At 47.5% G+C, this 16068-nt stretch overlaps 1 protein-coding gene across 2 annotated transcripts in view; it reads left to right on the forward strand.

Annotated features, from left to right (window-relative positions):
- STAG2 (STAG2 cohesin complex component) overlaps nt 1–16068 on the forward strand; it is a 221829-nt gene that overhangs the window by 153332 nt on the left and 52429 nt on the right. The window contains exons 12-16 of one of the 2 annotated variants that reach the window (XM_077285110.1): nt 5900–5998; nt 6087–6166; nt 6403–6510; nt 13525–13636; nt 13798–13915. In XM_077285110.1, the coding sequence (XP_077141225.1) occupies nt 5900–5998; nt 6087–6166; nt 6403–6510; nt 13525–13636; nt 13798–13915 (517 nt within the window). The remainder of the gene's footprint in view (nt 1–5899; nt 5999–6086; nt 6167–6402; nt 6511–13524; nt 13637–13797; nt 13916–16068) is intronic. The other variant, XM_077285109.1, reaches the window with a different exon arrangement.

A 16068-nucleotide genomic window follows, 5' to 3' on the forward strand; every position in this document is an offset into this window, starting at 1 on the left:
ACCGACGGGATAGTACGTCATATGCGATCGGCCGCGCTCACGGGGGGAGCGCGGACGATCGCGGATGGGTGTCAGCTGACTATCGCAGCTGACATCCGGCACTATGTGCCAGAAGCAGTCACGGACCGCTCCCGGCACATTAACCCCCGGCACACCCGGCGGTATAGGGAAGCATCGCGCAGGGAGGGGGCTCCCTGCGTGCTTCCCTGAGACCCCCGGAGCAACGCGATGTGATCGCGTCGCTCCGAGGGTCTCTTACCTCCTCCTCCCTGCAGCAGGCCCTGATCCAAAATGGCTGCTGCATCCGGGTCCTGCAGGGAGGTGGCTTCACAGCGCCCCCCCCGTGGCAATGTTTTAGCGTAAAAAAAAAAAAATGCTCACATGTGTAAAAAATGTTTTTTAAATTCATATATATATATACAGTAGCTCCGCCCTCACCACACATAACCACACACAATCCCGCCCCTCACCACATTACTACACACAATCCTGCCCCCCCACCGCATCACCACACACAATCCCGCCCCCAAAACATCACCGCACACAATCCCGCCCCCCACCCCATTACCACACATAATCCCGCCCCCCAACCCCATCACCACGCATAGTCCCGCCCCCACCACATTACCACACATAATCCCGCCCCCACCACATCACCACGCATAGTCCCGCCCCCACCACATTACCACACATAATCCCGCCCCCCACCACACATAATCCCGTCCCCCCACATTACTACAGATAATCCCGCCCCCCCACCACATTGCCACACACAATCCCGCCCCCATCCCATTACCACACATAATCCTGCCCCCCACATTACCACACGAGGCTACGTTCCCACACATTACCACACGAGGCTCCGTCCCCGCACATTACCACACGAGGCTCCTGAGCGTTAGCTGGCTGGAAACAGCTAGTGTATATCTATCTATCTATCTATCTATCTATCTATATATATATATATATATATATATATATATATATGTATATATGTATGTATATATATATATATACTCATTACTTTGATGAATATGCGCATATTCACCACTGTAATGAGCGGTCCCACGTGAACGCTCACACAGAACAAGCTGCCGGCGCTGAGAGGAGACATCGCGGGAGCTGGGTGAGTTTCTCTGCAAGGGGCCGGGCGGCACACTGGGGTTGGGAGACCTGAGGTCACCAGCAAACTTTATTTGTAACAAAAAAGAACAAAAACTTGATCTTTCATCTCTTCTCTCCTGCAGGGGAGAAGAGATGAATGCCGCCTTCAGCACCACACGCGGGGGGGGACAGCGCTTACTGTAGCGCTGTCTCTCCTGCGGGCGGTACGTGCACACGGAGGAGAGTGCACACTGTTCTCCATGTGCACGTGTGCAGGACGTATTGCTGTACGTGCTGCCGGAGAAAAACGGACATGTCTCCGTGTTTTAAACACGGACACACGGTCCATGAAAAACACGGAGACATGTGCATAGACCCATTCATTTGAATGGGTCTACGTGTGTCAGTGTCTCCGGTACGTGAGAAAACTGTCAATGTACCGGAGACACTGACGTGTGAAAGAGGCCTAACACGCGATCAAAAAGACGGATATAAATAACCATGGTACCCCTGAAAACGTCATCTTGTCCCGCAAAAAACGAGCCGCCATACAGCTTCATCAAAGAAAAAATAAAAAAGTTTTAGACCTCAGAATAAAGCGATGCAAAAATAATTATTTTTTCTATAAAATAGTTTTTATCTTATAAAAGCGCCAAACCATAAAAAAAATGATATAAATGAGGTATCGCTGTAATCGTACTGACCCGAAGAATAAAACTGCTTTGTCCATTTTACCAAACGCGGAACGGTATAAACTCCCCCCCCAAAAGAAATTCATGAATAGCTGTTTTTTGGTCATTCTGCCTCACAAAAATCGGAATAAAAAGCGATCAAAAAAAGTCACGTGCCCGAAAATGTTACCAATAAAAAACGTCAACTCATCCCGCAAAAAACAAGACCTCACATGACTCTGTGGACCAAAATATGGAAAAATTATAGCTCTCAAAATGTGGTAACGCAAAAAATATTTTTTGTAATAAAAAGCATCTTTCAGTGTGTGACGGCTGCCAATCATAAAAATCCGCTAATAAACCCGCTATAAAAGTAAATCAAACCCCCCTTCATCACCCCCTTAGTTAGAGAAAAATTTAAAAAAAATTATTTATTTCCATTTTCCCGTTAGGGCTAGGGTTAGGGTTAGGGTTGGGGCTAGGGTTGGGGCTACAGTTAGGGTTGGGGCTAAAGTTAGGGTTAGGGTTTGGATTACATTTACGGTTGGGAATAGGGTTGGGATTAGGGTTAGGGGTGTGTCAGGGTTAGGGGTGTGGTTAGGGTTACCGTTGGGATTGTGGTTAGGAATGTGTTTGGATTAGGGTTTCAGTTATAATTGGGGGGGTTCCACTGTTTAGGCACATCAGGGGCTGTCCAAACGCGACATAGTGTCCGATCTCAATTCCAGCCAATTCTGCGTTGAAAAAGTAAAACAGTGCTCCTTCCCTTCCGAGCTCTCCCGTGCGCCCAAACAGGGGTTTACCCCAACATATGGGGTATCAGCGTACTCAGGACACATTATACAACAACTTTTGGGGTCCAATTTCTCCTGTTACCCTTGGGAAAATACAAAACTGGGGGCTGAAAAATAATTTTTGTGGAAAAAAAAAAAAGGATTTTTTTATTTTCACGGCTCTGCGTTATAAACTGTAGTGAAACACTTGGGGGTTCAAAGTTCTCACAACACATCTAGATAAGTTCCTTGGGGGGTCACTATGGGGTCACTTGTGGGGGGTTTCTACTGTTTAGGTACTTCAGGGGCTCTGCAAACGCAATGTGACACCTGCAGACCAATCCATCTAAGTCTGCATTCCAAATGACGCTCTTTCCCTTCCGAGCTCTGCCATGCGCTCAAACGGTGGTTCCCCCCCACATATGGGGTATCAGCGTACTCAGGACAAATTGGATAACAACCTTTGGGGTCCAATTTCTTCTCTTACCCTTGGGAAAATAAAAAATTGGGGGCGAAAGCATTTTTGTGAAAAAATATGATTTTTTATTTTTACGGCTCTGCATTATAAACTTCTGTGAATCACTTAATGGGTCAAAGTGCTCACCACACATCTAGATAAGTTCCTTAGGGGGTCTACTTTCCAAAATGGTGTCACTTGTGGGTGGTTTCAATGTTTAGGCACATCAGTGGCTCTGCAAACGCAACATGGCGTCCCATCTCAATTCCAGTCTATTTTGCATTGAAAAGTCAAACGGCGCTCCTTCCCTTCCGAGCTCTCCCATGCGCCCAAACAGTGGTTTACCCCTACATATGGGGTATCAGCGTACTCGGGACAAATTGCACAACAACATTTGGGGTCCATTTTCTCCTGCTATCCTTGGTAAAATAAAACAAATTGGAGCTGAAGTAAATTTTTTGTGAAAAAAAAGTTAAATGTTCATTTTTATTTAAACATTCCAAAAATTCCTGTGAAACACCTGAAGGGTTAATAAACTTCTTGAATATGGCTTTGAGCACCTTGAGGGGTACAGTTTTTAGAATCGTATAGATCCCTCAAAATGACTTCAAATGAGATGTGGTCCCTAAAAAAAAAAATGTTGTAAAAATGAGAAATTGCTGGTCAACTTTTAACCCTTATAACTCCCTAACAAAAAAAAATTTTGTTTCCAAAATTGTGCTGATGTAAAGTAGACATGTGGGAAATGTTACTTATTAAGTATTTTGTGTGATATATCTCTGTGATTTAATTGCATAAAAATTCAAAGTTGGAAAATTGCGAAATTTTCAAACTTTCGCCAAATTTCCTTTTTTTTTTTCACAAATAAACGCAGGTAATATCAAATAAATTTTACCACTATCATGAAGTACAATATGTCATGAGAAAACAATGTCAGAATCACTGGGATCCGTTAAAGCGTTCCAGAGTTATAACCTTATAAAAGGACAGTGGTCAGAATTGTAAAAATTGGCCTGGTCATTAACATGCAAACCACACTTGGGGGTAAAGGGGTTAAGTAATAAGAAAATTGTTTTTCCTATTTTGTTTTCTATCTAAACCGGGGTGCGTCTTCAAGTCCAAGAATGCCTACCCCTTACCCTAGTAATATAGTTGAAGCATGTAGTCTGCTGTTAAATCTGAAGGTATGGTTATTGGCCAGTCGTGGTCACCTAAGCTTTCTACTGGTGAGAAATCGCATTACTCGCTCAGTGATGAGCCCTGTCACAATAATTCTGGTAACATACTGTTGATGTCAACACAGATTTTCCAGTCCTGCCTCACATGGCATATTAGTACAACATGCTAATCTGTCTTGAGTTCTTAAGCTGATGACAAATCCATTCAGTGACTATGCTTAACGTATAGCAATTATGGTGATGACTGACTATTGTATATTTGTGATGTACTTGGCAGTCCTTTAGAAATGTATTGGGTATTTTATTCAATTAGCAATCCATAATCGCCCATATTACGTTTCAGTCTTATATTGTCAGACCTTCATCACATCCGATTGCAGAAAGAAAAGATGAAAGGCAGAAAATGGAGCAGAAATAAAACTGGCGTTCTAGCCATAAACCAGTGAAGAAATGTGCCAGTGACAGGTCCTTCAGTGAGTCAGGACATGCAGTATCCGTGCAGGTTCTCACCGTTTTCCTTTCCCTCCTGCCCTGCATCAATCAGACTGATCAGTGTCAGGCTGGAGGAAAGAGAGCAGTTCTGTCAGCGTCCTCCTCTATCAGAGAAGGATGCCTCCGAGTTTTAAGACGCACAATTCTTAGTAGGATTTTTTCCGCACAGTGTCAGCTGCACATAACAGCTGATACTCTCCTTCAACAGCTTTGTTGGCGATAAACTACTGAGATCTTAGGGTACCGTTACACAAAACGATTTACCAACGATCTCGACCAGCGATACGACCTGACCGTGATCGTTGGTAAGTCGTTGTGTGGTCGCTGGGGAGCTGTCACACAGACAGCTCTCCAGCGACCAACGATGCCGAAGTCCCCGGGTAACCAGGGTAAACATCGGGTTACTAAGCGCAGGGCCGCGCTTAGTAACCCGATGTTTACCCTGGTTACCATCGTAAATGTAAAAAAAAAAAAAAACGTACATACTCACATTCCGGTGTCCGTCAGGTCCCTAGCCGTCTGCTTCCCGCACTGACTGAGTGCCGGCCGTAAAGTGAAAGCAGAGCACAGCGGTGACGTCACCGCTGTGCTCTGCTTTTACTTTCGCTTTACTGATTGCCCTAATCACATGGCAGTGACATCATCGCAGGTCCTACAGCTATTTGCTGTGCAGCAGATCCTTCCTGGTGTTCTGTGGATGTCTTTTGTTCTCTGGTATCAGCCATTACATCAGACGGCCAGAGCTTACTGCGTCTGCACAGGACACCAGTACACAGCGCAGGCGCCGGATTTGAAACGATAACAGCGCTGAGGGGGCGGCGCCGAAAGCGCAGGAAGATGTGAGTGACGGCAGAGGAGCTGGCCAAGCTGGGGAGTGAGGACCCGCCTACCTGGCTAGAGACAGGAATTGTGGCTAAGTGTAAAAACGTTTTATTTGGGGTATGCTTGAACCTAAAACTAAAAGAGCCACCTTGTTAGAATGCAGCATTACTGCTGCACAAGGTGGCTCTTTTAGTTTATAATGGCTGGAGGGGGGTGACAGTGGCCCTTTAAGACTGTGATGAATAGCCACAGAGTATGCTTAAATAGATCATATCTGTAGCGACTTGTATAGTTAGGACAACTCCTTTTAAATAGAGCAGTCTTTTTCTGTGTTCCTTCTATTTACTGCTAGTAATCAGAATATTGAATTAATGCTACTTCATTGAATTAATTTGTTTTCAGCAAGGAGAGGTTCGTCTGAAATGTCTGACTGCTCTGCAAGGCCTGTATCACAACAGAGAGCTGAATTCCAAGTTGGAGCTGTTCACAAGTCGTTTCAAGGTATCTCTTCCCCTCTCTTCTAATGAAATAACCTTTCAATTCACTTGTTCTTAAAGTGACTGAGGAGTTTCTTTCTTTCTTTTTCCAGGATAGAATTGTGTCAATGACTCTTGACAAGGAGTATGATGTAGCGGTTCAGGCAATAAAGCTCCTGACCCTGGTTTTACAGTGAGTAAAAAAAAAAAAATCAGGTTTTGGCTGACTTTAATATGTTTTTGGCTAATCTAGCCATGTATTAGAGGAGAGCTTCAGCTTGGCCTGTCAAAGTAAAGTAAGCCCCAGCCCCCTTTTTTTCAGTTTGACTAAACCTCCTTCCAAAGCTGTAGAATAAATAACCATGGAAGGATGAGTTGAAGGAGCCTTGGGCTCATTTTCTTTGTTTGTTTTGCTCATTTTTCTTGTAGAAGTAGCGATGAAGTTCTAACTGCTGAAGACTGTGAAAATGTGTATCACTTGGTGTATTCTGCCCATCGACCCGTAGCTGTTGCCGCTGGGGAGTTTCTTTATAAAAAGTAAGAAACATCTCTTGACCTCTGTCTTGTGTTCTGTACGTGCTGTGCTGGCTATAAACAATAGGCGTGTTGCCCTGTTTGTTACATAACAATATCTAGTTTCTTCTGATTTTACTGTATTTTTCAGCTTATACTAAATTTGTTATATGGTTTTAATCAGGTTCTTATGTGAAATGTATTTTTTTTTTAATATATATCTTTTTTTTATTTGAGAGGGTCTGAGTCTGTTCATTATGACTAATTAATGTCCATGTGGATTTCCTGAAATGGGAAGCTGAGTCTAAAGCAAGGTCCCCATGGTCAATGTAAAAAATTGCAGTATTTATTTTTTACATATCCCAATCAGTATTTAAAAATTAATAATTACCACAATAAATATATATATATATATATATATATATATATATATATATATATATATATATATATATACAGCAGTGATCAAAACTGAGCGTTGATCGCAGCTGCTAACCCCTTACATGCCGCTTTCACTTTCTGACTGACAGTAAAGGCATGACCTCTTACTCTGTCGCCTCATTGGGGGACACAGGACCATGGGTGTTATGCTGCTGTCCACTAGGAGGCAACACTATGCATAATCTGAAAAAGATTAACTGTGGCAACTCCTCTGCAGTATACACCCCTGGACGGCATCAGCCTTCTCCAGTTTTTGCTTAGTGTCGCATAGGAGGCACACCTAAGATTTTTTTCTTTTACTCCGTTTTTTTCCGACGGATTACACATAAAGAAAAGTGGGTCTCCTGTGAGACTCCCGGCATGGCTCCTTCCTCGGCCCCCTATTACGGGGTGTCCGGTTGAAGTAGAGATGGCTATTCCCCATGTTGCTCCTTCCCCAGTCCCTCGGGTGCTGGTTCGAAGTCGAGACCCCTCTCCTTCCCCAATTCCTTTTGGTTTCTGGGTTGAGGTCGAGGCGAGGATAAAGGCCCCTGAAGGTGACAACAGCAACCTCCCTAATCCCCCTCTGGGGGTATTAGGTTGAGACGCCTCAGGTAGGGCCTGTACAGGCAGCACTCTGCAGCTCCCAGCAATGGGCTAGCACACTGCGCCTGCATCCAGGGACCCCAGCTCAGCTGCGAGCTCCTGTTGGGGCCGGGGGGAGTGCGGGCAGGCATGGCACAGACAGACACAGGGCGGCTCCCTGCGCCCCTGTCTCTGCGGCAGCACCAGCTTTATACTGCCTTAGAGGGACCCCTCACCGGGCCCACCTTCCGATTACAGCCCCACCGCTATCCTGCCTTTAAATCCGGAGGGGTCCGGTTCAGATCCGACCCCCTCCCGGACTTTTGCGCCGGACTGGAGCCCTTCTGGGCATCAGGCATCTAATTTAGGCCCCGGCTTCGGCCTAGCTGAAGCCACCGCCTCCTCTCCACCCCCCGGCCCGCCCCCCGGATGACAAATATGACACTCTATAGTGTCATTGAGGGGGCGGATCGAGACAGAAAGGGCGCGTTTTTACACAGCTTTGCCGCCTTTTTCTCAGCTCTTCTCCCCCTGCCTCTTCTCCTCGGCGGCCATTTCTACTGCAGCAAGGATTAACCCTGCATCTTCAGGTCAGCAGGACCAGGCCAGCCAGTCTCCGGGGGGCACAGGACTGTGGATTTTCGGCGCTGGACCTAGGGGCAAACTGGTGGAGTAAGATCACAGCTGGGTTGTTTTACTCGCCTGTGAATCCATATTCCCTATAAGGCTCCCCTATAGGGTTCTCTGCATAGCTACCCCTGTAACGTCCTCTGCATAGCAGCCCTTCTGCACTCTGTGCACTATGCCAGGCTAAAGGTCCAAGAGAACCAGGCAGGACTGCTATTATGCATTCTGCACAGCCTGCAGGTTTGCTCTCCCCAGTGGCAGTATCTACCTACACTGCCAGGACTGAACTCAGACTACTGTGGCAGAGCCCCAAGAGGCCCCTGCCCCTGTCTCATGCCACGCCGGAATGGGTCACTCATGTCGCAATCTATGACGCAGTCTATAGATAACATAACCTCCACATTGCTTCAGGCTCTGCAGAGTCATGCCTCGGCTATGACTGTTACCTAGCAAAGAGAGAGCTTGGCTCAGGGACAGGATGACCCTGGCACATCCATGTCTAAGTCAGGATGCAAGCGGACCCACAGTCCATCTATGTCATCCCATAGCACTCGGTCATCTCCTTCTAGGGAGTGACACCGTAGTTCCAGGTCAGCTAGACCGTCCCCTTCCAGGGGCAGACAATGCAGATCTCCGCAATCCCCGACCAGAGAAGGCCTCTTCCCCAGCTCACCCAGCACGGGACGCCTCAGTGATACACAGGATTCGGAAGGCATCTGTGACTCCGACAGGGAAACGGAGGGGTCCCTGATCCCAATCCCCCCCTAGCAATACTGCGCTAGTTGAAGACTTAATCTCTTCCATCCATCGGGTGCTGGACATTTCTAATCTGCCACCAGAGGCCCCAGAACACAAGATTTCCTTTGAAGGACCTCTGAAGCCGCCTAAGGTTTTCTCTAATCACCCAGAGTTTAAGGCGATCCTTAAAAAGCAGTTCTCACAGCCTGAGAAAAAATTCGCTAATCACAAATATCTGGAGGCGAGGTACCCCTTCCCGCAGAAGGATACCAAGGAGTGGACAGACCCACCCGAAGTGGACCCCCCAGTCTCTAGATTAGCAGCACAGACCCTCCTTTCACTGCCAGATAACTCAACCCTCAGGGACATAGCAGACCGGCAGGTAGAACGCATGGCTCGTTCAATTTTCGAGGCGGCAGGGGCATCCCTGGCTCCCGCGTTCGCTTCAGTTTGGGCTGCCAAGGCCATTCTGGCTTGGGCCAAAAATTTACAAGCTCTCCAAGCATCCCCTCCTGAGCTGTCGGACCAAGCGGTTCAAATAGCAGTCGTAGCAGATTACATGCTTCATGCAGCTCTGGATTCAGCAAGGGGTGTAGCGGGGATAGCATCAAACGCCATCACAATTCGGCATATCCTCTGGCTGCGGGAATGGAAAGTGGACGCAGCCTCAAAGAAGTCCCTCACGCACCTCCCCTACCTCAGTGAGCGTCTTTTTGGTGAACAGTTGGACACAATGATATCCAAAGCCACCGGGGGTAAGAGTACCTCTCTTCCCTAACTGAAACCTAAACGCACTTACAAGAAGCGTAGCCAAACTCGATTCCGATCCTTTCTGAATTCTTCGGACTGGTCCGTCTCGCGTCCAGCACAAAATCGTAACCGTTCCCCACGCAAGGACAACTCACGACCAACGCAAAGGTCGGACAAGACCTGGCAGTCAAAAGTAGCCCAGTCTACACCTAGAGGAGGAAAATCTCAGACTTTCTCCTCATCATGACTCATGGACCCCGGAAGACACCACACCCGTAGGCGGCCGACTTTTGCTCTTTCATCAAGTCTGGCTGCCTATTACAGAAGACAGGTGGGTCAGGGAACTAGTGTCTTCCGGATACAAAATAGACTTCACCTCCAACCCACCGGACCGATTCTTCCTCTCTGTCCCCCCAAAACCACCAGCCAAGGCTCGTGCCTTCCGGAAAGCGGTCTCCTCACTTTTTCAAGCAGGAGTCATAGTACCGGTGCCCATGGTCGAGCGCTTCCGAGGGTTCTACTCCAATCTATTCGTAGTCCCCAAGAAAGGAGACAGAATACGGCCCATACTGGACCTAAAACAACTCAACAAATACGTACGGGTCCGTCACTTCCGCTGGAGTCCCTTCGGTCCATCATTGCGTCCATGGAGAAGGGAGAATATCTCGCCTCCATAGACATACAAGACGCATACCTGGATATACCGATTGCACCTGCTCATCAGAGATTTCTCAGATTCGCAATCGACCAGGACCACTACCAGTTCGTGGCTCTCCCGTTTGGACTCGCCACGGCTCCCAGAGTGTTTACCAAAGTCACGGCAGCCACCATGGACGTCCTGCACTCCAGAGGCATAGTAGTCGTTCCATACCTGGACGATCTACTCATCAAGGCTCCCACCTTCAAGGACTGCGAGCTCAGCGTCTCAATCACAATCGACACTGAGTCGCATGGGTTGGTTAGTCAACCTACTAAAGTCATCACCAACCCCGAGTCAGTCTCTGACCTTCCTGGGAATACTATTCAACACCTCCAGGGGTCTAGTGCTCCTTCCCAAGGACAAGGCACTGGCTCTCCGTCTAGGAGTTCGCACCCTCCTCCGCAAACCCTCTCGATCTCTTCGGTTTGCCATGAGAGTCCTCGGCATGATGGGGGCAGCAATAGAAGCCGTCCCATTTGCCCAGTTTCGTCTCAGGCCTCTCCAACTAGCCATCCTCAAGTCCTGGGACAAGAACCCTTTCTCTCGACAGGGAGTTCCGGCTAATGTCGTCAACCAAGAGGTCCCTGCACTGGTGGCTCAAGCCAACCTCGCTAGCAAAGGGGAAATCCTTTCTCACAGGTCAATGGAAGGTTCTGACCACCGATGCGAGCCTGACGGGTTGGGGTGCAGTGCACCTACACCACAGGGCAAGTGGTCCCCAGTAGAAGCGACCATGCCCATCAACATCCTGGAAATTCGTGCCATCCTCCTGGCATTGAGGGCCTTCCATCACTTACTGGCAGCCTCTCACATCAGAATACAGTCGGACAATGCCACGGCTGTGGCATATGTGAATCACCAAGGGGGGACCCGCAGTACCCAGGCGATGCGAGAAGTGTCACATATCCTCCACTGGGCGGAGGACACCGGGTCGGTTCTCTCGGCGGTCCACATTCCAGGTGTGGACAACTCGGAAGCAGACTTCCTCAGCCGACAAGAAATAGATTCGGGAGAGTGTTCTCTCCATTCCGAAATTTTTGCCAGATCTGCCATCACTGGGGGACCCCGGATGTGGGCCTAATGGCATCCCACTTCTGGCCATGAAGTTGGAGACCTTGGCATTGAACACACAATCCGCGGTCGCTCGGAGCAGACGCTCTGGTTCAGGACTGGACCCAGTTCCAGCTTGTGTACATTTTTCCACCTCTCCCCCTGTTATCCAGAGTGGTGAGGAAGATTAAACAAGAGGGAGTTCCAACCATCCTAATCGCATCGGCTGGCCTAGACGTACATGGTACGCCGACATCGTACAACTTACAGCAGATGCCCCCTGGCGTCTCCCCGACCGCCACAATCTTCTATCACAAGGCCCGTTCTACCACCAGAACTCAGGGGCTCTCAATTTGACGGCGTGGCCCTTGAAACCTGGGTTCTAACCCAGGCAGGGCTCTCGACGGACGTCATTGGGACCATGATCAGGGCACGGAAGCCAGCCTCTGCCAAGATTTATTACTTTACCTGGAAAGCTTTCTTTACCTGGTGCGAATCTCGTGGCCAGACCCCACTCCCTTATTCCCTTCCCAAAGTACTTGGCTTTCTCCAATCGGGTCTGGAGGCCAGGCTGTCATTAGGCTCGCTTAAGAGCCAGGTGTCAGCCCTCTCAGTGCTTTTTCAAAGGCGCATTGCTACCAAGCCGCAAGTAAGGACTTTTCTTCAGGGGGTTTCCCGGTTGGTTCCCCCCCTACAGACTACCACTAGAAACGCGGGACCTCAACCTGGTCCTGACAGCATTGCAGGTACCACCCTTCGAACCCCTTAAGGAGGTCCCGCTCCACCTTCTCTCCCAGAAGGTGGTTTTCCTGGTGGCAATCACCTCGCTACGCAGGGTGTCTCAACTGACAGCACTCTCCTGCAGACAGCCCTTCATGGCCTTTCACCAGGACAAGGTAGTTCTTCATACGGTCCCATCCTTCCTTCCGAAGGCTGTGTCCAACTTCCACCTCAATGAGGAAATTTCACTACCATCCCTTTGTCCGGTCCCGGTTCATAGAGTGGAGAAGGCTCTGCATACGCTTGACCTTGTCAGGGCATTGCGTATATATGTGTCTAGGACTGCGTCCTTCCGGAAGTCTGATTCTCTTTTCCTCCTTCCTGAAGGCGGCCACAAGGGTCTGCCAGCTTCCAAAGCTACCCTTGCCAGGTGGATCAAACCCACCATACGAGAGGCCTACCGCCTTAAGAATTCTCCTCTCCCAGCCGGTATTACGGCACACTCTACATGGGTGGTAGGGGCCTCCTGGGCCATTCGGCACCAGGCTTCGAAACAACAAGTGTGTAAGGCGGCCACTTGGACTAGCCTACACACGTTTACTAAACACTACAGGGTTCATACCAAGTCCTCAGCGGACGCGAGCCTGGGTAGATGTGTTCTGCAGGCGGCGGTGCCCTAAGTATAGGGGCCTGTCTGCACAATATTCGTCCATTGCTTCCCACCCAGGGACTGCTTTAGGACGTCCCATGGTCCTGTGTCCCCCAATGAGGCGACAGAGTAAAGGAGATTTTTGTGTACTCACCGTAAAATCTTTCTCTTAGCCTCTAATTGGGGGACACAGCTCCCACCCTGTTGTCCTTTTCGGGCTGTTTTTACTGTTGAGTTCTCATATTGTTTTCTTGATCTCTTACGTAGTTGCCTTCTTACAGGCATAATTATGTTATTCGTGTTACGTTCCTCCTACTGCTGATGCCGTCCAGGGGTGTATACTGCAGAGGAGGAGCCACAGTTAATCTTTTTCAGATTATGCATAGTGTCGCCTCCTAGTGGACAGCAGCATAACACCCATGGTCCTGTGTCCCCCCAATTAGAAGCTAAGAGAAAGAGATTTTACGGTGCGTACACAAAAATCTCCTTTTTTTACTCCTTTATAACTCTTGAAAAATAAAGAAATAAAAAATGTAAATCTATTTGATATTGCTCTGCTCAAAGAAAGGTTAAAGCTATAAAAATATAAAATGTGTTGGTCCATGCGAAAGAAAATCGAAACTCCCAGAATTGAGGTTTTTTGATCACGCTCCTCCCCCCCGGAAAAAAAAAAAACTATAAAAAGCGTTTAAAACCTCATTTGTACCCCTAAGTGGTACCAATAAACGTATCGCGCAAAAAACAATCCCATCACACAGCTCCATCATTAAATTGATTTTGTGTTGTTTTCTTTTTTTAGGCTGTTCAGTTGTAGAGAGCCGGATGATGATGGAATTCTGAAGAGAAGAGGAAGGCTTAGCCCAAATGCCAACCTTGTCAAGACGTTGGTCTTTTTCTTTTTGGAGAGTGAGGTATAAGAATTTGTTATATGGAGGAGTGGTTTGGAGGATAAAAAGTGGAAAAAATGAAAGGGTTTTTGTGGTTTATTATAAAGCTTCACCGGTGTTATATGGATAGTTTTCTTTTGATATATATTTTTTGACTCCCTGTAAATTACTCTTTTTCTTTCTAGTTGCACGAACATGCTGCCTATCTTGTAGACAGTATGTGGGACTGTGCTACCGAGTTATTGAAGGATTGGGAGTGTATGAATAGCTTGTTGTTGGATGATCCGCTGAATGGTGAGGAAGGTAAGTACTCCACAATGGTTCAGCAGTTTTCCTAGTGTGCTAGTGTGTTCTTCCATAAAACGGCTGTTTCATGCTTCCATGAGAAACAAGCAACTTTGTAAATCATCTTCTTTTAAATATCTTATTTTGTTTCTACATCTTGTGCCCAGAGCCTTGTATCTCCATGGTAGCAAACTATGAAAAAAGCTTGGGTAATCTTGTAGTCCTACCCCCATCAATATGTCTTCTACATATCGATAATATGTTCTGTAGACTAGCGAGGAGCAAGGGACAGATTGGAGAAAGTCTTGCTGCCATATCTGACTACATTTGATTTGTTTGTGGTCTGTTGTCATTGAGACAGGATTGCTGTGAGCTGTAAATGCTAAAAGTTGTTAATTTTTCAGTGATAACTGTTTGCAGAATTGATTCATGTAAGGCCAGGTGAAGATGAGACATGGATTTTCTCTCATGTGAGAGCATCGGGTTTATTATGCAAACCACACTCTGGCCATAGTTTGATCAAATAATTCTCTTGGATGAGGAGAAAATGGAGGGAAAAAAAATCTCCATTTCTTCCATTATATCAGTACTTCGAAATCTCTTGATGTCCTGGGGCGATCCGAATACCAGATCAAACTCTGGCATGCAGAGATTTTTTTTCCTCCTACATACTGTGTTCCAAGGAAAAAAAATCATGCATATGCACAGCCCCATAACATAACATTGGTCCAATTTTGTTGACTCGCATTCAGAGCAAACATCCATCCATGTGCACGAGCCCTTAGATGCATCGTCCCACTATAATCTGGTTGGGAATGTGTACACACTGCAGAGGCGTAGCTAGGGTTTTGGTTCAGGGGGGGGGGCCAAACTTCTGAGTGGGCCCCTAACCAGGTAACCTTGATTACAACTCGGTGACACCCCCTAATAGTGGCGGAGAATCTCAGCAGATGACTGCGCTGTTACTGAAGATAATCTCTATATAACGACCAACATGGATATTACCGCCATATGGTCAGTGGTAGATACCAGCCCTGCAGAACATATAAGAGATCACGGCACTGTTACAGATAATCTGCTGACGTTCTTTCTGATGGAATCGTTCACTTTTCTCGTCTTTTCCATCTGGCCCAGACCGACATGACAACTTCTTCCAGCCACGACTTGGCTGCAGATCATACAAGAAAGACACTTTTCACTTCTCATATTCCAGCCATCACCATCTATTCCCAACCTGCACAATCTCCTTATCCTGCTGATATCTCAATACTGAGCCGCTGCTGCCCTATGTGTCCCCATTACTGCACCTTCTGTGTGTTTCTCTGTGCCTTCTAAATTCTAATGCACCCCTCTATAATATAGTAATGCCGGGTGCAAGTGCCCTAGAAAACACTGCCCATATTTTACTCCCTAGAAAGTAATATTGTCCTGTGTGCCCCTTTGATAGTCACAGTAACCTGAGTTCCCCTATAACAATACTTTACATTTAATAATGTCCCGAGTCCCCCCCGTACAGCTCCCCTATATACAGTGTGATGCTCTTATACACAGTATAATGCCCCCTCACTGTATAGTACCACCCCCACACTATACTGACTCCTTAGTAGCTCCCAAACTGTTTGATGGCTCCAGCAATGTATAATTACTCCCACACTGTAATCTCCATACTGTATGATGGCCCCCTAGATGGCCCCCATATACAGTAGCATAATGCACCAAATAGTCCACAATATAGTATAATGCACTCCCCATAGGCAGACTCTATAGCATAAGGCAGCCCCCATAGTCAGACCCTGTAATAAGGCAGCCCCCATAGTCAGACCCTGTAATAAGGCAGCGCCCCCATAGTCAGACCCTGTAATAAGGCAGCCCCCATAGTCAGACCCTGTAATAAGGCAGCAGACCCTGTAATAAGGCAGCCCCCATAGGCAGACCCTGTAATAAGGCGGCAGACCCTGTAATAAGGCAGTACCCCCATAGGCAGACCCTGTAATAAGGCAGCAGACCCTGTAATAAGGCAGTACCCCCATAGGCAGACCCTGTATTAAGGCGGCAGACCCTGTAATAAGGCAGTACCCCCATAGGCAGACCCCGTAATAAGGCGGCGCCCCCATAGACAGACACTGTAATAAGGCAGCACCCCCATAGGCAGACCCTGTAAATAAGGCAGC

Source organism: Ranitomeya variabilis, chromosome 2, assembly GCF_051348905.1.
Source record: "Ranitomeya variabilis isolate aRanVar5 chromosome 2, aRanVar5.hap1, whole genome shotgun sequence".
Classification (NCBI taxonomy): Eukaryota; Metazoa; Chordata; class Amphibia; order Anura; family Dendrobatidae; genus Ranitomeya; species Ranitomeya variabilis.